The sequence below is a fragment of the Moschus berezovskii genome, chromosome 27, assembly GCF_049115385.1.
Source record: "Moschus berezovskii isolate FMDL1 chromosome 27, NW_MosBer_1.0, whole genome shotgun sequence".
Classification (NCBI taxonomy): domain Eukaryota; kingdom Metazoa; phylum Chordata; class Mammalia; order Artiodactyla; family Moschidae; genus Moschus; species Moschus berezovskii.
The window spans coordinates 19,934,068-19,954,596 of NC_142486.1; the positions used below are offsets into that span (position 1 = coordinate 19,934,068).

At 37.4% G+C, this 20,529-nt stretch overlaps 1 protein-coding gene across 2 annotated transcripts in view; it reads right to left on the reverse strand.

Moving 5' to 3' along the window:
• Positions 1-371: 371 nt before the first annotated feature.
• RBBP6 (RB binding protein 6, ubiquitin ligase) overlaps positions 372-20,529 on the reverse strand; it is a 33,408-nt gene continuing 13,250 nt past the window's right edge. The window contains exons 5-18 of one of the 2 annotated variants that reach the window (XM_055409697.2): positions 18,792-18,880; positions 18,565-18,661; positions 18,079-18,218; positions 15,053-15,225; positions 13,458-13,561; positions 13,011-13,348; positions 9,383-9,479; positions 9,209-9,287; positions 9,049-9,103; positions 7,358-7,426; positions 5,743-6,105; positions 5,353-5,454; positions 2,728-4,485; positions 372-2,373 (exon numbers count right to left, since the gene is read on the reverse strand). In XM_055409697.2, coding sequence (XP_055265672.1) covers positions 789-2,373; positions 2,728-4,485; positions 5,353-5,454; positions 5,743-6,105; positions 7,358-7,426; positions 9,049-9,103; positions 9,209-9,287; positions 9,383-9,479; positions 13,011-13,348; positions 13,458-13,561; positions 15,053-15,225; positions 18,079-18,218; positions 18,565-18,661; positions 18,792-18,880 — 5,049 coding nt within the window. In that variant the 3' untranslated portion in view covers positions 372-788. The remainder of the gene's footprint in view (positions 2,374-2,727; positions 4,486-5,352; positions 5,455-5,742; positions 6,106-7,357; positions 7,427-9,048; positions 9,104-9,208; positions 9,288-9,382; positions 9,480-13,010; positions 13,349-13,457; positions 13,562-15,052; positions 15,226-18,078; positions 18,219-18,564; positions 18,662-18,791; positions 18,881-20,529) is intronic. The other variant, XM_055409698.2, reaches the window with a different exon arrangement.

Sequence of the window (20,529 nt, forward strand, 5' to 3'; positions counted from 1 at the left end):
ACCTACAATAAACTTCCTGAACCAGAGCCATGAAAGAAACCCACTGTAGTCTCTACCCAGTGCTTCTGGACCTATTACTGCTCACTGCTGGACACAAACTGGGTAGGTCACGTATGGTAAGTACGATTTAGAACTTTATTTAAGACCCTTCTAGATTTATTCAACCAGAAATCAAAGTAACCACGATTCCTTATTTCTGGCCACCTATTATCAGCCCACAAAATGAAGTACATTTTCCATGTTTACTTCAGAATTTTATATATACAGTTCAGTTTATACTAAAGACTCAAACGATAGTTTAAATAGGCAAATAGAAGGGGGAAGCGAAGAGTCATGACATACTTTCCTTCAAATAAGGCAAACATGCAACATTTGAAAAGTTTACTGAAAACTTTTATTGTAATCAAAAAGTGACATAACAGGGTTGTAATGAATTCAGCAAATCATTCTGCTGATATTTTAGAACTGATATCAGCTTTTGCCAGGCAATAAAAATTCAAATGTGAAAATTTCACAGTACAGTAAACTCCACCCCAACTAATTAATGGTGGTTAAAAATAATAGGCCCTAGCAAAACCTCTCATGTTACATGGTCACAACTCACAATTCTGTACAAAAGTTCGTGTTATAAAGCTCTGATGTAAAAATCAAATAATCAAGCAGCAATATTTTAAGTGCAGCACAGGGTCTTCCGTATCATTATTTACAAGGCTTGAATCTCTTTACATTATAACAAAATTTAATACAGATGACTTAGGAATTAAGTCAATTTTTAAAAATCTGCCCTTCTACACAGTGACAGATTTCACTTTTTGGTCATCCTTCTCCTTCTCCTTTTCTTTATCTTTGCTCTTCTTTGACTTCTTTTTCTTATGTTTGTGTTTTTGGCTTTTTTCCAATTCTGCTTCAGTGCCTGCATGCTTCTTATGCTTCTTATGTTTTTTATGTTTCTTGTGCTTTTTCTTTTCCTTCTTTTTCTTCTTCTTCTTGCTGTCCTGACTTTCTGCAGAGCTGGCACTGCTGCTGTGGCTCCGGGTTTGGCTTCCAGAAGGACTGTGACTTCTGCTCGGACTGACACTCGGGCTGCTCTGACTCTGGCTCCTGGTGACGCCTGCCTGGCTGACTGCTGCCGTGTCCAGGCTCTCCTTTGCTTTCTCTACTACTTTATCTTTCAGTTCCTTAGAAACCTTTCCTGCAGTTTCTTCCTCTTTTATAGACACATTGCTTTCACTGTCACTTTCATTATAGTCTGGTTCAAAAGCAGCTTCATCAGTTTCTCTAGTTAAGTCAGAGGACAGTCGAGAGGAGTGACTTAACTGGGGCTTAGGCTTGATGGTGTTCTTATCAATTTGCCCAGCAACTTGCTCTTTCTCAATCTGTGGGTCAGGTGGGTTAAGTATATAAAGTGATTTATTGCCACTTGACTCTTTATTGTTCTTTGCCTCTAACATATGTTTCTCACGATCTTTACAGGGATTTTTATCCACAGATTTTGTCTCTTCACTTAAGCGTTTAGTATCATAAGTGGCTTTATGATCATGAGGTTTTTTGTCTCTCGGAGGACTAGAATTACTTTTTTTGGAATCTCCTGATCCTTTTTTAGGCAAATCTCTCTCCTCCCTTGGCTTAGTTTTTTGTCCAGATGCAGAGTCTTTACTCCGAGAAGGAGAGTCTTTTCTTCTTGTTAATTCATTCCTTTCGTCTCTACGTTTGGAACTTGAATACTCTCTATTGTCATAATCTGTTTTTTTGTCTCTGTTGGGAGTGAAGTCTTTATTTGAGGAACCTCGAATGGAATCATGCTTATCTTCTTTTCCAGAAGTTCTAGTCTCTTTGGAAGACTGAGACAGACTCTTAAAATTTCCTTGCTCATTCAGACGGTCCAGAGTACTATCTTTCTCAGGCTGAGTGCTGTTGTTCTTCCTCTTTTCTGGGTTTTCCTTTTCCAATACTGAGTGATCTCGATCTTTGGTTTTCCCTTTTTCACTAGATGCAGAGTTTTTTGAACTTTTGACCTCATGTTGTGCAATTTCATGGCTCACCTCCTTGGTGAGTTTCTGAATTTTCTCTGATGATTCACTTTCTTTCTCAGTATACTTGATTGCATTTGGTGGTTTAGTGCTAACATTTTTTATAACACTGGCAGGTTTTCCTACACTTGATATAGGCTGTGAGGTTGATTTAACATCTTCTTCTTCAGATTCAAAGTCATCTTTATCCCATTTGGACTGGGGAACCTGGATCATAATAATAACATCTTCAGCAGGAGCTGTGTTGTCATTATTATATTCTTCCATTGTTTTAATGACAGTTCGCTTTGCATCTGTTTTTTCTTCAGATTTCCGCACTGGACTGCCTCCAGTCGAACTGGTACTAAAAAGAATTAAAATATTTTTTATTCAGTGAAGAACTCATAACTGTTAAACACTGATGAGTATAAAAAGACTTAAATATGATAAATGCCCTTTCAAGTTTCAAAAGCCCACTTACTCTGCTCTAAGATATGTATGTATGATTACATAAAAGTAAGTGTGGCTCATTCCCAAAATCTACTTAACATCTGTTATCTTTTAACAACTGTTATCTTCAAAGACAAGAGTAACCAGTTAACCCCTATCATCAATACATTCTTAAGGAACATATTCTCCTTTTCTCACCCCTGCCATTATCAGATACCTGGTATAATCCACAATGCAACCCCCTCCCCCACCGACAATTATCAGATACCTGGTATAATCCACAAGTGTTGAGCTGGATCCTTCAGTTCCAGTCACTTTTCGCCTGACCTTTCCTTTGATTTTTTCTTGTTTCACTTTGCCGGATGTAGATTCCAATTTTTCAGAGGGTTCTTTTGTGTTAGATACATTTTCTGTACTTCCAATTTTTTTACCAGTTTCTCTGTTAAGCTTGATTTTTTTGGCTGGAGCAGCTGATGATGAAATTTTGTCTTTTTCAGGTGTCCTATCCATCTTTTCAATATCAAGCTCCATTTTGCGCTTGGGTGATGGTTTCACTACTTCAGTTACTTCTAACTTAGAGATTTTCATTGAAGATGACTCAAAATCTTTATCTACACTTTTTTCTTCAGTTTTTCTCTTCCTTTTCTCTCCCTTGCTATCAAGTGGTTTACTTTTCTCATTAGGCTTCCTGGCCTTTTCTTCCTTACTGGTTACCTTCTCTGACTTTACGTCTTTGGAGTAGTCCTTCTTCACTTTTTCCTCTTTGACTGGTTTTGTCTCCTGGTGCTCCTTTACTGACTTTGAGTGAGCTTTTCTGGGGGTACCAACCGTCTTTTCATCTTTTTGAGAGGAAGATGATGGTTTCACATTGTCAGTCTTCGGGGTCTCCTCTTTGGCTTTTTTAAGTGGGGGTTCAGATCGAGGAGATTTTTCACGCTCTCCATCTAGTTTTTCCTGGGGTCCTTTAGCAGGCTTTACAACAGTTTCTTTTTTGGATACACTAGATCCATCATTTTTCCGTTTGGTCTTGTCACCTTTTGCTTTAGGTTTATCTTTTTCTCTCTTGTCCTTTTCAGACACTGATTTAAAAGTAATGGATTCAGCATCCATTGGTTCGTCTCTAACAGGTGTAGCATCATCTCTACTTGGGAGAACAAACAATGAGTCTGTTTTGTTTTCTTCACCACTTGTAGGCTCTCTGGATTTCCTAGAAGTGTCCAGTAACTCTGGGTTTAGAAAGCCTTCGCTTTCTTCCCCCTTTCTTCTTTTTCTATGTTTCTTATGTTTATTTCCTTTACCATCTCCTGGAGCATTTTCACCTTCCTTGTCTTTTGACTTTGTATTATCCTTCTGATTGTGACTGTCTCTTGATGAAAGCTTATCTGGATAGTTGCCACCTACATTTCGACTTCTATGACTCTGTCCACCAGAGTAATCCTCTCTGCGGCCTCGTGTGAAGGGAGAATTCCTAAGGTTAAGAGGTAAAAATCTCTCTGGAGAAAAGTTCTCTCTATTTGCTGATGGTCTAGGCTGTGCTCCAGTAGCATAGCCTTTGTAATATTTTTCATACCACTCTCGGTATTTTCTCTCCCATTCTCGATAACGTTCCTTCTCAAATGGGTCTCTAAAGTCGACACTCCTCCCGTAATAAGCTTTCATGTCATAAGGTGGTGGAACTTCTCTGAATCTGTTAAAATATTCACGCTCTGTTTCTCCTTGAGGTACGTTACGTTTATTAGGAGACTGTCCCCTAAATGCTTGAGGAGATCTTGATCGTGAATGATACCGTCTATATGGAGGTGACCTTGACCTAGATCGATGATACCCGTGCGATCTAGACCGTGAACGGTAATTTCGACTCTTTCCTCTGCCTCTTCTGGGGTATGGAGGTGATCGTGAATAGGAACGAGAATGTGAGCGGCTAAGCGATCGCGAATAAGAACGTGACCGCGTTGAACCAGATCTTGATTTAGAATAAGTATATGAACTTCTTGAATAGGATGAACCACTATAGGGAGACTTGGACCTAAAAAAAAAACAAAAACAAAACAATAATCGATAGTTGAGAAATACACACTAAATAAAATACAGATTCTTGCATTCAAGTATGTTCTCCTCATGGTTCCATATTTCTTTATACCAAGTTTCATCTTAGATGATTAAAGAGGCACAGTGACCTCTACTGGAATGGAATAAAGTACACAAAGATCAGAGCAATCACTTGTTGCAAAACAAAAGTGAAGTCTTAATAATTAGAGTGAAGTGCATTAATGTACCGTGAATTATATGAGCTAATCAACATTAAACAAAACGCCAATTAAATTTAAATTTTACTTCCTATCTGATTATTTTAAGTAGCAGTGACTTTTTTCCTTTTGTCCTTTATTGGCCAACAGTCTAGCTTTAAAAGGAACCATATTTTGAGCATAAGCTTAAAAAAGTAGTCTTCTAAATAAGCTTCTAGGGAATTTTTATAATTCAGTTTTTCTATCAATAAAGCAATCTGTAGTCTACTGTTATTTCATAATTACACAGGTTAATGTTCCAGCAGAAAGCTGTAGCCTTAAGTAAGAGGGTCCTCAAATATGAATTCTTTGGCTACTCCCCTATTTCTTTCCTTCTATAAACATTTCCCAATTTTTTCATACTATAAATAACTTCAAGGGACAAGGGTAATTTAATCCCCATAACTGCTAGTTCTACACAATAGAATTTACAGTGAGATATTATTTCAATAAACAGATACTGGGAAATAAGTTACATTTCCATTTTTATAAACCTAGACCGAATCAGAAAAATTCCATAACTGTGATGTTATTTATATCCATAGCTAATCCCTGGATATTCAAAGTCCCATTTGCAATTCTGTTGTGAAGGCTTGCAAAACACTAACCTGGAAAATGAGCGCCTACGCTCCTTTTGAATCTTTTTGTATTCCATCAATTCCTTAGCAAAATCATTTGTAAACTCATCTAGCTTGGACTTTTTCTTTTCCCTAGTAAAATAAAGTTAAAGAGTGAAAGTTAACAAAAACCATTTAAGAAAACTAACAAGACAAATGTAATTAGATTATGAATGAAATGAATGAAATTGCCATTAGTTTTCCACTTTAAAACTATAAATAACTAGGAATCCCTGAGGAAGTTGCTTGTATGACTTGGTTTAATTTTTAGGTGATTTTTCTTACACTAACTGGAAACACTGGAAAATGCTTCCAAAGATACCTGTTTAATGTTACATCAGAAAATGAAAGTGTAGAGAAATTTCAAATTAGAACACTTACTCTTCTTTTAGTCGTCGCTGCTCTCTATAGAATTCTTCCCTGGACAAAGGTGGTGCTTGTGTTGTTGGGATGGTATTAGAATGAGCAGTCTGTACTCCAGATGACACCCAAGGTGCTGACAAATTGGCTGGAGCCGGAGGAAATCCCGGAGGGGGAACACTATACCCAGCAGGTGGTGGCTGGCCAGGAGGAAACTGAGGAGAAAACTGCGGAGGAGGCACACCTGGAGGGAGAGGAAGTGTGTGGGGGGGAGGAGGATACAAGGGAGGGGGCGGGACAGGAACAAACACTGGAGTTGCTGGGAGTGACGGGCCTTGAGTTCTCTGTGATCTTTCGCTGTGATGTCGTCCGCGGTTTATACTTCTGGAAAAATAATTCCAAGATATTAAAGCATCTGAGACAAGTAAGCTTATCTTTTCTATCCCAAAACTATGTAAATAAACATTAGGACACTGATATAAATTGTATGTAAAGGTAACATCATTCATATGTTAAAAACAACTTTTCAGGCCAGTTAGGGACCCAGGGGATATAAGTTTGCAAGGCCTTCTTTATATGGAGACACAATGTTTAAAAGTTCTCTTGTGAAGTTCCAATTATCACTTCACAACGATCTCCTGTTACTTCCTAACCCATCATTTAAAGGAGCTGACGGGTTAAAGTCTCTGTGATCCGGTTCTCCCCAAAATGCCCTCCAAGATCAAGTTTAAATGAAGAAAAACCACTTCCTACAATCTTTTTGAATAAATACGTAAAGACCCTTCAAACTAGAACAAATGTTAGTTTAACATTTGTAATTAGTAACTGAAAATGTTTTTTTTCTGACACAGAAGTGCTAAAATTCTGCCTCATCAAAGAAATAGTGGTTTAAAGAAAAAAGTGGCCTTATTTCTGTTAACCTTTTTAAAAGGATCTTTAAATTACAGGTTAACTGGTATACAACAGTAGCAGTAGGGGTTTAGATTTTAAGCCTCTTTTCAGAGTCTGATTTAGTAAATATCCTATTAAATATGTGATTTAGCAACAAAACAGTAGTTATCTTTCATAAGCTTAGCAATTCTCTTTGGTGCACTAGAAGATATCCTTAAGAATGACTTAGAGAGTCAAACTTGTATGGGTTACTTCTTAGATTGACACTGCTTGTGTATCTCCAGAGCAAGGGTCCCTAACAATCTCCTGTCTCTTCTTTTGGAAGAAAAGATGGCAGAAGAGTGGGACAACTGAGTCTAGGGGAGAAATATGTGCAATTCTTCTACACACTTAGGAGTTGAACTGGTTAACATTCACTTTAAATTAATGACAACACCTTAAACATTGTGTAGGCTTTACTGACTTCCCTCTCCACTCAACAGAGATAAGCCAATATTCTGCTATGTGCTGGCAAGGAGAAAGTAGTCGTTAAGGAGTAGCAAAGAGGTAGCCTTAAAAAACCAACATTTAAAATACTAAATGTAACCTATTCTTTTATAGGCCTCTCAAGTGCAACTCAAGATTCAAGTGAGGTATTTGCAAACCAAATAAACTCATTCCCCTTGCCACTGCTGTGCTTTAATTTTTGTTATATTTTTCAGTGTGTCATCAGATTACTGTTATTCAAGATTTTTAGCAAGCCTACCTATAGCAGCTTCTCTCTCCTCTTCTAATTTGCTGTGGTGGAGAAACCAAGTATCCAAGTTTGTTGGAACTGTGTGGAAAGATAAAATAGGCTTGAGTATAATACCTGATCTTTTTGTGCATAGACTTTAAGATACCTATTTTTTAACTATTCCAGAAACTTTTCCTTACTCTCCGACCCTGATTCTTGCTTGTTCCAGATAGAGATATGAGCAAGCATTACATGTACCTGAATATTTTTTCTGATTAACGTAAACAATGAAGCCTCAATATAAACTTCATGTAGTATATTTTAATTAGCATTCTATAGGTTACTCTGTGAACTTTGTGTGTGTTTTTTTTAAAGATCCCATGTATTTAAAAAAATTATGCATTTATTTATTGGCTGTGCTGTATTGCTGCTTGGGCTTTGTCTACTTGATGTGAGCAGGGACTAGTCTTTGTTGCAGTGTGCAGGCTTCTCATTGGGGTGGCTTCTCTTGTTGCACAGCATGGACTCTAGTGCGCACGCGCTTCAGTAGTTGCAGACCCTGGGCTCAACAGTTGCGGTTCCTGGGCCCTAGAGAGCACAGGCTCAATAGCTGTGGTGTACGGGCTTGGTTGGTGCTAGGCATGTGGGATGTCCCTGGACCAGGCATCAAAACCCTGCATTGGCAGGTGGGTTCTTCACCAATGAGCCACCAGGGAAGCCTTGAACTTAATTGTTACAGAAAAGGAAAAGAGTCCTTTTATCTGCTGGGAACTATGTGGAGGTGTCTGACATGTGAGGTAAGTAGCACCATTCCAATTCTACAAATGAGGCAATGGAGACTGAGAAGTACAATCACACCCCCACTGTCATACAGTCAGTAAATGCAGGAGCTGGGATGCAAACCCAGATCTGTCTTCAAATCCCGTATTCTGTCTACTGATATATTCATGTGTGTGTGTTAGTCACTTAGTCATGGCTGACTCTGTGACTTCATGGACTGCAGCCCACCAGGATCTTCTGTCCATGAAATTCTTCAGGCAAGAATACTGGAGTGGGTAGCTATTCCCTTCTCCAGGGGAATCATCCCAATCCAGGAACTGAACCTGGGTCTCCCACACTGCAGGCAGATTCTTCACCATCTGAGCCACCAGGGAAGCCTTTTCTACTGATATATTCTTAACATACTTTTTCTATAGTGAGTCTGATTTATCTTTCAAACAAAATCAAAGTTTTAGAATATAAGCCACTTTATATAAATTTATGAGCTATATAAACAGAAATATTATATAAAACAGTAAATAAATCTGATTTTTAAGGCCATAAAAAATTATACCCTATAGAATTTTTTGCTTTTTTTCTGAAAGGAGGAAGGACTTATTATAGGGACCATTCACAAAGCAAGTCTTTCATACCTTATATTTTTTTTTCTTCTCTCATACCTTATAGATTTTAATATGCAATAGAATTTAATTAACTGAGCTACTCAAAATGAGAAATTTTGGGACTGACAGAATTTAAAAAGAATTTATATAAGTTTATATTTATTTTAGAAAACAATTCTTATATATAGGCTTGAGTCTGTGACATTTTACATAAAAACTGTAAACTACAGCATATAAAAGACTATAATAAAAGACACTCAGCAACACACCACTTAGGTTGTAATTTCTATCTCTGGTTTGAAAGCAATCATCTGAAGATTATATGAAACATATACTTACTGTTCCCAACCTGGTCGACCACCACCTGGACGAGCAGCATTTATTCTTACTGGACCTTGGACAGAAAAATAAGAACAACTAAATATAAAATTACATGTTAAATAAAGCTAAAATTATTTTTTAAGGGAAAAAGTTCAAACCAAAATGATTTTATACTCACCAGTTGTGGGGATCAATTGTCCATGCAATAATGACTGTCCAAGCAAAGAGGGGGTTCCAAGTACAGGCACCTGGTAACCCTTTAGGAAAAAACACAAATAGTTAAAAACAAAACAAAAAACTCTACTGTAATTATATAAAAACGTCTCCAAATTTAAAAGCCAATGAAATTTACCTTCTCTTCCATAAGAGCAGTAATTGCGATTGAAGATGCTCCCTTTGAATGTTCTGATGCAAGTGCTGCAGCTGGCAGTATTTTATTATCAGAATCCCTAGAAAATAAAATAATTTACAACAACATTAAAAGGTCATTAGAAATGGAGAATTAAAGGTATAAACTTCCAGTTATATAAGTACTCAGGATGTAATGTACAATATGACTGTAGGTTAACACAGAGTATGGTATACTAGAAAGCTGTTAAGAGAGATTAGAGCCTAAGAGTTCTTATCACAAGGAGATGAGAACTCTTTTTTTCCCCTTCTTATTCTATTTAGGTGAGAAGATGGATGTTAGCTGATCCTATTGCAGTAATTATTTCACAATATATGTAAGTCAAAATCAGCATGCTGTATGCCTTAAACTTCAATGAGAATATTTTCCATACTTTTGAAGAAAAATTCCATTATTACAAAGATTGAGTCATATTTAAGAGGCCTCAAACACCTGCAGAGAAAAATAATAGATCTGCAGTACACAAATATTCTTACTTCAGGAATGCATTATCTGTGATGACAGGATTATAAGGTTTCCCTTTGCATATAACTAGTAAAGATTATTAAAGGAAAAAAATTAAAAATTACATCTTGTTCCTAACACTGTTCTCCATCACACTTGCATTAAGATGAGTTAAATCAAAGATGATGAAAACTTCTGGGGAAAATGAGCCAGACTGCACTTTCGAAGAGTTCTTCATATGTAACTGAAATATATGATGAAGGAATCTCCTTATAAAGTACAATCTATGAAATGATAGAAACTGGTGCAGTTTTAAGACTACTAAAGCTTAAAAAAATATAGTTGAGAAACCAGAGAAAAAAAGGATTTAGAGTTAAATCCTACTTCCAGCTCTAGTAAATCAAAAAGGTACTCTGAGTCAATGAATAATAGACCATTCCCACTATTAATCAAATAAAAGGCTGAACTAGATCAGTGGGATTTTATTCTTTTTCATTATGATTTGTCACATGACACTGAATAGTTTCCTGTGCTATACAGTACGACCTTGTTGTTTATCCATCCTATATATAGGATCATACAGTAGTTTGCAGGGATCTCTTCAGTATACTTGCAAAGGTCCTACTCCTAAACATTTTGCTTCTGGGAACATACCCCTAGCATCTTAATTTTTAAAAGCTGGTTCATTTTTTTGAGACTTGGACTTATAGAGCCACTGGATTATATAGTCATCAGTTCAATTCAGTTCAGTCGCTCAGTCATGTCCGACTCTTTGCGACCCCATGAATCACAGCACGCCAGGCCTCCCTGTTCATCACCAGCTCCCGGAGTTCACTCAAACTCATGTCCACAGAGTCGGTGATGCCATCCAGCCATCTCATTCTCTGTCATCCCCTTCTCCTCCCGCCCCCAATCCCTCCCAGCATCAGAGTCTTTTCCAGTGAGTCAACTCGTCGCATGAGGTGGCCAAAGTATTGCAGTTTCAGCTTTAGCATCAGTCCTTCCAATGAACACCCAGGATTGATCTCCTTTAGAATGGACTGGTTGGATCTCCTTGCAGTCCAAGGGACTCTCAAGAGTCTTCTCCAACACCACAGTTCAAAAGCATCAATTCTTCGGCGATCAGCTTTCTTCACAGTCCAACTCTCAAATCCATACATGACCACGGTATAAACCATAGCCTTGACTAGACGGACCTCAGTTGGCAAAGTAATGTCTCTGCTTTTTAATATCTATCTAGGTTGGTCATACGGAGAAGGCAATGGCAAGCCACTCCAGTACTCTTGCCTAGAAAATCTCATGGATGGAGGAGCCTGTAGGCTGCAGTCCGTGGGGTCGCTAAGGGTCGACACGACTGAGTGACTTCACTTTCACACACTGGAGAAGGAAATGGCAACCCACTCCAGTGTTCTTGCCTGGAGAATCCCAGGGACAGGGGAGCCTGGTGGGCTTCCGTCTATGGGGTCACCCAGAGTTGGACACGACTGAAGTGACTTAGCAGCAGCAGCAGCAGGTTGGTCATAACTTTCCTTCCAAGGAGTAAGTGTCTTTTAATTTCACGGCTGCAATCAGCATCTGCAGTGATTTTGGAGCCCAAAAAAATAAAGTCTGACACTGCTTCCACTGTTTTTCCATCTATTTCCCATGAAGTGATGGGACCAGATGCCATGATCTGTTTTCTGAATGTTGAGCTTCAAGCCAACCTTTTCACTCTCCTCTTTCACTTTCATCAAGAGGCTTTTTTGTTCCTCTTCACTTTCTGCCATAAGGGTGGTGTCATCTGAATATCTGAGGTTATTGATATTTCTCCCAGCAATCTTGATTCCAACCTGTGCTTCTTCCAGCCCAGCATTCCTCATGATGTGCTCTGCATATAAGTTACATAAGCAGGGTGACAATATACAACCTTGACATACTCCTTTTCCTATTTGGAACCAGTCTGTTGTTCCATGTCCAGTTCTAACTGTTGCTTCCTGACCTGCATACAGGTTTCTCAAGAGGCAGGTCAGGTGGTCTGGTATTCCCATCTCTTTCAGAATTTTTCAGTTTATTGTGATCTACACAGTCAAAAGCTTTGGCATAGTCAATAAAGCAGAAATAGATGTTTTTCTGGAACTCTCTTGCTTTCTCCATGATCCAGCGGATGTTGGCAATTTGATCTCTGGTTCCTCTGCCTTTTCTAAAACCTGCTTGAACATCTGGAAGTTCATGGTTTACATACTGCTGAAGCCTGGCTTGGAGAATTTTGAGCATGACTTTACTAGCGTGTGAGATGAGTGCAACTGTGCGGTAGTTTGAGCATTCTTTGGCATTGCCTTTCTTTGGGATTGGAATGAAGACTGACCTTTTCCAGTCCTGTGGCCACTGCTGAGTTTTCCAAATTTGCTGGCATATTGAGTGCAGCACTTTCACAGCATCATCTTTCAGGATTTGAAATAGCTCAACTGGAATTCCATCACCTCCACTAGCTTTGTTTGTAGTGATGCTAAGGCCCACCTGACTTCACATATAGTCATAGGTCCCTTTCATTTCAGAAGTGGTAGGATCTAAGTGAGGTTTTGCTACTCTCCTACATAATTATGCTTCAAAACAATTATTTCTGACCTTTCTACCAGTGTTTCATCCCCTCTCCTCTGTTCTTAGTTCTACTCAAATCTCTGTTTTTTAATACCATCATTATGATCATAAGTGAACTTTCCCACCTGTGAACCGCAAAGCTGTTATGGGATACTATTCAACATTTAAGAGCAGTTGCTGGCAATCTGTATAGTTTTTGACTTTGGGATATTTAATAATTTAGAAACCAATCTCCTTCATCTGTCTATTCCTCCAGTAAGACTAAGTCATTTTTTTTTTTCATTTGGTCATGCTGTGTGGCTTGCGGGATCTCAGATCCCCAAAAGGGATTGAACCTGGGCTCCAGCAATGCAAGAGCCAAGTCCTAATCACTGGACTGCCAGGGAATTCCAAAAGACTAAGTCATCTCTTACAAGTCACCCACCTTACTGAGTACAGTAGGATGCTACAGACTGCCAGTCACTAAATCAACAATTTAAGCAATATACAATGAAAAAAAACTACGTCACTGGTCTCAGTTGTTTCCTAACAGTGAGAAATACAGACTTACCGAAAAGGTCCATCTGATTTTTCTGAGTGGACTGATATGGAGACTGTTGCAGTTATATCAGGTACGGGGGCTGGGGCAGAAGATGGATTTCCAGGGACAGGAGGGGCCAAGGAAGACTGATTAGAGGTTAATGAAGACATAGATGGTGCTGGGTGAGCTGATGAGGATGTCACTGGGATCATCAGAGGATCTTGCTGTCTTGATATTGGAGATCTCATCAGAGGTTGCAGGTTCCGCTGGATGAGTGGTCTTGGAGGTGGTATTGGGGGAGGGGGTGGGGGTAACTGTTTCCTTAGTCTTTTCGTATAACCAGTTTCATTTTTGAAGTTATTAACAGCCTATAGACACCAAACATAAAAATGCAGAAAAATGTAGTATTTACTCAAGTGCAGTTAAATAAAAAGATTTTTTAAAATTTTTCATAAAAAGGGATATAAATATAGCTACCTGTCGTAAGAACTTATTGGCAATTAAAGCGTCAGGAGAGACGTCATTCTGATGACATGTTGGACATGTATGTTCATCTGATTCCAAGAGTGCTGTTCTTATACCTATGTATAAGATTTTAAATATTAACAAAAGCACAGTTAGGAACCCAGTTTTTGGCAATGAATTGAAAAGATGGTTTATATGTGTTCAGTTACACTACTATTTTCCAAGCACACATTACTAATCACTTCTATTCTTAGATTAAGAAATTTAAAAGTAAAATTTCTCTCCTGGTATCACTCCTCTGCTTTAACCTCTACCTTAAACACAGAAGTAATGGATATAATCTAAACAAACATTTAAATTAAGAGAAAGGACACTCTCAAATACCATTCTCTTTGGTTAGCTAACATCTAGAATATTATAGGAAAAAAATAGAAATATAGCCTAGAAAAAGACAAAAACATTATGTTGTAAATACAGGGCTTTAAAAAAAGCAATCGCTTGGGACTACCCCAGTGGTCCAATGGTTAGGACTCCACACTGCTGAGGGCCAGGGTTAAAATACCTAGTCAGGGAGTTTAGATCTTATAAGCTATGTGAATAAACAAACAAAATTTAAAAAGGCATCACTAGGAAAGGGCATTATATATAGCAGAAACATTATTCAGACAAGAAAATCAGAAACATCTATAGCACAGCAGGTAAGAAGGAATACCAAACTACAGATGCACTAATTACACTTCAGTGTAGTTAAAAAAATCCAGTTGTGTAAGTGGTTTGTACAATTTAAGACACACTCTGAAACAAGCCTTAAGTAACCTCTTCTTGACTTTTGTCTTCACTGAAGAGGCTCCATAACAAAGATTTGTATTCTAAAACTCTCTTTTCTTGTTCTACTTTTGGCTGCACCACGTGGCAAACAGGATCTTAGTGGATCTTAGTTCCCTGACCAGGGACTGAACACCGCCCCCTCCACGGAAACACATCGAGTGTCAACCACTGGACCACAAAGGAAGTCCCCCAAAACAATCTTTAGAAATGAAAAGGACCAAAGCAGGACTGAGCAATGAAATTTTTAGATGACATTATTTTCATCTGGGTAAGAAGGGAAAAACTTAAGGTAAGTGGCAGAAGAGAATCAGTGCTAATATAAATGACTAGGAAAAAAAAGTCACAAGCAACCCCCTGCCAAGAGTTTGGGTAATATGTTTACAGACCATAGTTCTCAATCACCCTTAGGAATTTTAGAGTAAGCTATTTTTCACATTCCTAGAAAGGGACTTATTTTTAAAAAATACTTTGGAATTGTCTAAGGCCCCCAAAGCTTTTAAATTTCTCTATACCATTTAAAACATATTTGAAACAAAAATTCTACATTTTATAAAACCTCAGTAAAGACTCCTTGATGAAGGTAAAGAAAGTGGTCAATTCTAAAGGACAAACAGACTTTTTTTTAAAAAAAAGGAGCGACAAAAAGTTATTAAATGTTCACTGACGAAGGTATCAATAATTCAAATTTTATCATTAAAACATATATTGTTGTTAAGAGCCTTTCCAATGAAACACACACACTCTAAAATACATATCTTCAAAGGTTCAACTTTTCTTACATTCATCACAGTAACTGTTTCCACAGCAGGGAATGACAACAGCATCAGTCATAATGTCTTTGCAGATGAGACACAACAACTCATCTGGGATAGGGTCATCTTCTTCTGATGATGATGATGGTTCCTCCGGTAAAAAAGGCGGCTTTTCTTTCTTCCCAATTGCATATGCTTCTCTGTAAAAGAAGGTCTCAGTGTTTTAACACTGTGATGGGAAAGTATTTCCAAGATATTTATATATTCTACTATACAATAGTGGGAACTTATAATCTAGTATGATGCCAAATTAGTTTATACAAGTGTAGTACTTTCAAAAATAAGGGAGCAGTTATGAACATCCTCCCCTAAACAAAAAGATACAAAACAAAATCCTAAGAGAGTATAACAAAACAGAAAAGAAAAAAAAAAAAGGCCACAAAATTGGCTAAAGGGATCTTAGATTCTGTATTTTTAAGAACTGTTAGTCAGAGCGGTACAGAGATACAATCAAGTACCACAAAGTTATGTTTAAATGGCAGAGACAGGATTTGAGCTCAAGTGATGACATCCTAATCACTATTCTCTAGCCTACCATGTTTCCTGGAAAAAGTTTTTTTCCTCCTGAGTCTAACAGTCTCCAAACCTGTGAAAATACTAGTGTGAATGTCACAATACGGGAAACCAAAATTGGTACTGACATTACACAATTAAGGTGGATAATTCAAAGGAAATATGTCACTAATCACATCAATAATTAATAAACAGAATTAGACTTCAAAACAGTGGTCTTATACTTAATACTATGAGAGATTAATCTATTTACAGACAGTTGGAGTAGGAAATGGCAATCCACTCCAACATTCCTGTCTAGAAAATTCCACAGTCAGAGGAGCCTGGTGGGCTACAGTCCATGGGGTCACAGAGAGTTGGACATGACTGAGCACAAGAAATATTAATGACTTAATTAGAAAAATGTGTAAAAAACTTAAAAGTAACACCTCATTAGACACTTGGGGGACCATATTTTTGTAGAAATTTTGTGGAAATGTTGGATATTAAATATATTAAAAACAAACAAAAATAAGCCATTCTCAGACTTATCACCACTGCTTCCAATACCCCCATCTTCTCTGTAATCAGGCACATCTATAAAACAGGAATTCCTACAGAAATCTTTGCTCTTTCATTCAGGAACAGAGTTGTGTTCAACTCAATGCTAAAAATGAAAGAATCTCATCTGGACAGAGCAGGGTACCTTAGGTGTGTTATTTGTGTTGCAGCTGCTCCACAGACATCACCACGATTCCAGAAATAAGTATCAATGTGCTTATGCCCCATTGTTCCCAATTTGTGAAAGAGGAGTCTCCCACTGCCCAAAAGAGAGAAAAGAAAAGAAAAAAAAAAAAAAAAGAGGAGAACAGAGGATAGAAAAAGAAACAGAAGAAAAGTCTGAGTTGTTTATCAGTGGTGTTAGTGGAGAGGGTGAAAGTCTCATTTAAAATATTTGGGTTCCCATTTTCCCCAGTATTTGCTGTGTGTTTGGCACAAATGCACTTTTGTATTCCAGTATGCAAACAGCAATGAAGTTAATTACTAGTTATGAGTTTACAGGTGATGTTAATTTTTCCAACACAAATTTCTATTTAAATACTTTTACATTTACATCTTATTGTATTAAGATGAAGCGGTCTGCTCTTAAACTTTGTCTGTAAAAAGCCATCAATTTCAACCTAAAACTGTTTGGATGCATGTATGAAATGTCTGAATTAGAAACAGCATACAACAAACTGCTCTAAGATGAACCACAAAAACACACAATGGGAGACTGATAAAAAATAGATGGGAGTGAAGTTGAGAGAGTGAGCAGGGTTGGGAGTTTAGAAAAACATTAATTCTTATCTGTTAACTAAAACAATGTATTTACTTACTCAAAAACAATCTTTTTTCAGCATCATTCTGTAAGCATAGCACTTTTGTTGTCCTTACCTGCTCATCACATTTTGACAATACAGCACAAAGCTGACAAAAACTGTTCTTAATAAACAGTCTGTCATTGGGAACATGGATATCTATTCTTTAAATTGATGTTTCTCAAGGCATGCCTTGAGCATCCTCTAACCTCATATTCTCCTGGAGGACTTGTTAAAAGATGCAGACTGAGAATATAATCCCTCAGGGATCGGGGAGAGGAGTGGGACAGGGCACCTAGACTGTTATAACACACTTTTGCAAAAGATTCTTATGTACAATAAAGTTACAGAGCCATAGTCCCAAGGAACACTTAATACTGTGTTTTATATTGTGTGGGTTTGCAATTATTGAGGGTAATCAAAAAATAATTAAATATATTAATAAAAGCAGATAAAATGGGAAGTTACCTAGCTGAACTATGCCACTAGGTTTACTATCTAGTCATTTCATTAAAAATTGGCTCCTAAAATAAAACCTGAAAACATGTGAAAAATAAGCATTAAGGTATGGCTTACAGAGCTACTAACAGTTTATAACAGATAAACAGTTCTGAACTGTTATATGACAGATCTGAACTAACAGTTTCTAAAACAAACCATACTTCAGATCTTAAGACTCACATAGTAAATCCAAACTAGTCAAGATACTTGAGTATTTCCTTTAATCTACATACTTAAATCTGCCTTGATATCTTGCAGAACTTTTATTCTTAAGCCTCTTGTTTCTTAAAAAGCCTAAGACACTTATCTTGTTCATTTAAAAGATGCAAATAGCATACAAGATTATGTAGCAGTATGTATGTGAATGAGGAAGAAAGCAGAAAATGACAGAAAAAAGAAAAAGTAGAAGACCACAAGGAAAGACCACTCACTGGCAACAAAAACCCCACATTTTTGTTTTAAATGGAGCAGACTGCAGCCTCTCATTCTTAACACAGAAATGCAACATACAGCCGAAGACTTGGTATACAATATTTATAAGGAATGCAAGTAGCCAAGTTACAAGCCCAAGATTAAACAAAACACTATCGCCTGGACTGACGGTAATCTCCACAGATCGTACCTAATTTGAATACTTACGCATCTATAGTTGGTATGGCATATTTTCCAGTGTTGGTAAGCATGGCACCTTTCATGTTAGGATCTTTCACTTCCATCATAAAACTTCTGGGAATTCCAGTGCTCTTTTTGATCCTAGGACCAGATTCAAAGTTCTTATCCTACAGGTAGGGGAAAGGAGAGCGGAGGAAAAGAAAAAGCAGTCACCGTTATTTAACATTAGTGAACACACAGTATTCCCTATATGCTTGCATTATCTGTGGAGCTTTACACACATGGTCTCACTTGACCCTCTCACAGCCATGTGAGGAGAGCACTGTCTTCATTTCTCAGAGAAGTCGCAACAGGCTTGGAGAGATCCCCTAACTCGCTCCCTCAGCGGCAGTGTCAAGATCTGACACTGGCAGTCTGGCTCCAAAAGCTGTGCTCATTTGCCACTCTAACACAGACGCCCACATTTACCAAGAAAATGAATATGGCTAGGGAAAAAGTTTAGTTTGAACTTACCCCATTTGTTGGGCAATTCTTAATATAATGGCCAGGTTTACCACAACGGAAACAAGTATAAGATGGAGGTGGTGGACCTAGAGGTTTCTTCATGTAACTGAAAGGGGAAAAAAAATATTATATGTACACAAAAACTTAAAAAAAAAAAAAAAAAAAAGCTTTCGACATGGGGGGCTGTTAAGTACCACCCCAAAGTACATATTAGAATAAAGTACTTATAAACTTACTTGATTGGGTCGTATTCATGGCCAGATTGCGACATCATTGCTTTAATTTTATCTTCTTCAGAAGCATTGGCTTCAGCCAGATTGGCAGTCTGTTTAACAGGTAATTATTTGACACACACATTAGAAACACATTTAAGACCACACAGCCAAAGACAACACCACTCATCCTGTAAAGAGCAATATCTAATCTTGCATAAAAACAGTTATTTACAAGTATAACCTAGAAGAGGCATGGGGAGTGCCTTAGGTCATTATATGATGTTTGGGTGTCTATGGGGTTGAAGAAAGTCCTTCTGGGGGCACTCAAACCTTAGACCCTGTTTGTACATTAAGATTTACATACTACTCTTCTAAGTTAAAAACTGGGATTAAGTTAGAGAAACACTTGACGTTTTTAAATATTAAAAATAATTCAAGTGTCATAGCATTAAGCACACGACTTAAAGGTAGGGTTGGGGATAGGACACTGAACATATTATGCAGCAGATACTAGAAATCAGAAGGCCAAAATTCATATTAAGTGCAAAGCACATGCACTGAGCATTCAAATTATAAATCCAACTCTCCAAAGATTTACGAACTTCATCTCTGAGGTATTACATAGTCTAGATAATAAGCAGGGTCTAAGGGAGTGAGTCCTAATAACTTGAATCTTCAAGCATCTAGCACTCATTATCAGCCATTCATTAGGTTTTAGCTTTACATTCATCCACAAAACAAGCAACCAGTTTTAACACTTTATTGTAATTTTATATACAAAGAATGCTTAACATTAACAGAGCTTAGAACAACAGCAACATTTACAAAAAACTGGATTACAGATGTTGAACAACTAATTTGTTTGAACCCAAACATTAACTTACAAATAGTTAAAAAAAAAAAGTCCCCCAAACCTCCAAAACTCCCCAACTGCTTCCCACAAAGAAACAATGGAGGAATAGACCAGAACTCAAATATGGTCCTTACAGTACAGAAGACTTTAAACAGTGAACTATAAGTTGCTAAAGATGTTAACTCTATGCTAAACCACTTTGCATTAAAATATTATTGAGGTTGGTTTTAGAATTATCAACTTTAATGTATACTTTTCCCACAACAGGAGTTTAAAAAGCTGTATGTTACTAGGACATTTTGGGGATACATTCTAGGGGATAAGGACAAAACCTACAACAAAGCCAAGGACAAGATAGGGACAGCACTAATGGAAAACTTGTCTACTCATTCACTTTGGTTGCTGAATTTAATTTTATATTTCCGATAGCGGGGGGGAAAAAAGGATTTTTGGAAAACTTCCTTCTTGGCCCTCAAAACACTACCTGTTCTCTATTATTTGCCTTTTTTCCCCCTAAAGGCATAATTTGCAAACTAAGTCTATTGTTTTAAAAATTAATCCATCACTAGTGCTTTCCCAACAAAAGGTACACACTGTTGAGCAGAAAACTGCAAGCAATCTTATTGCAAAACATGGCATATACAATGATTTCAGGAGGTAACAATTTGCCCCTCTGCCAAACATACACATTGGTATATTCCTGCAAACAACTTTATACATTTACACAATTCATGTAGTCTGTGTTCAAACAAATTAGGTTGTTTAAAACTTTTTCTAATGCAGACAGACTACAAGTCTATAGCATAGAGAAACAACTGTATCACATTTAAAAGGTTAACTTTCAAGGGATCAATTCAAATATTCAAGAAATAACCACGCAATTGTCCATGTAAAAGAAAGCTTCTA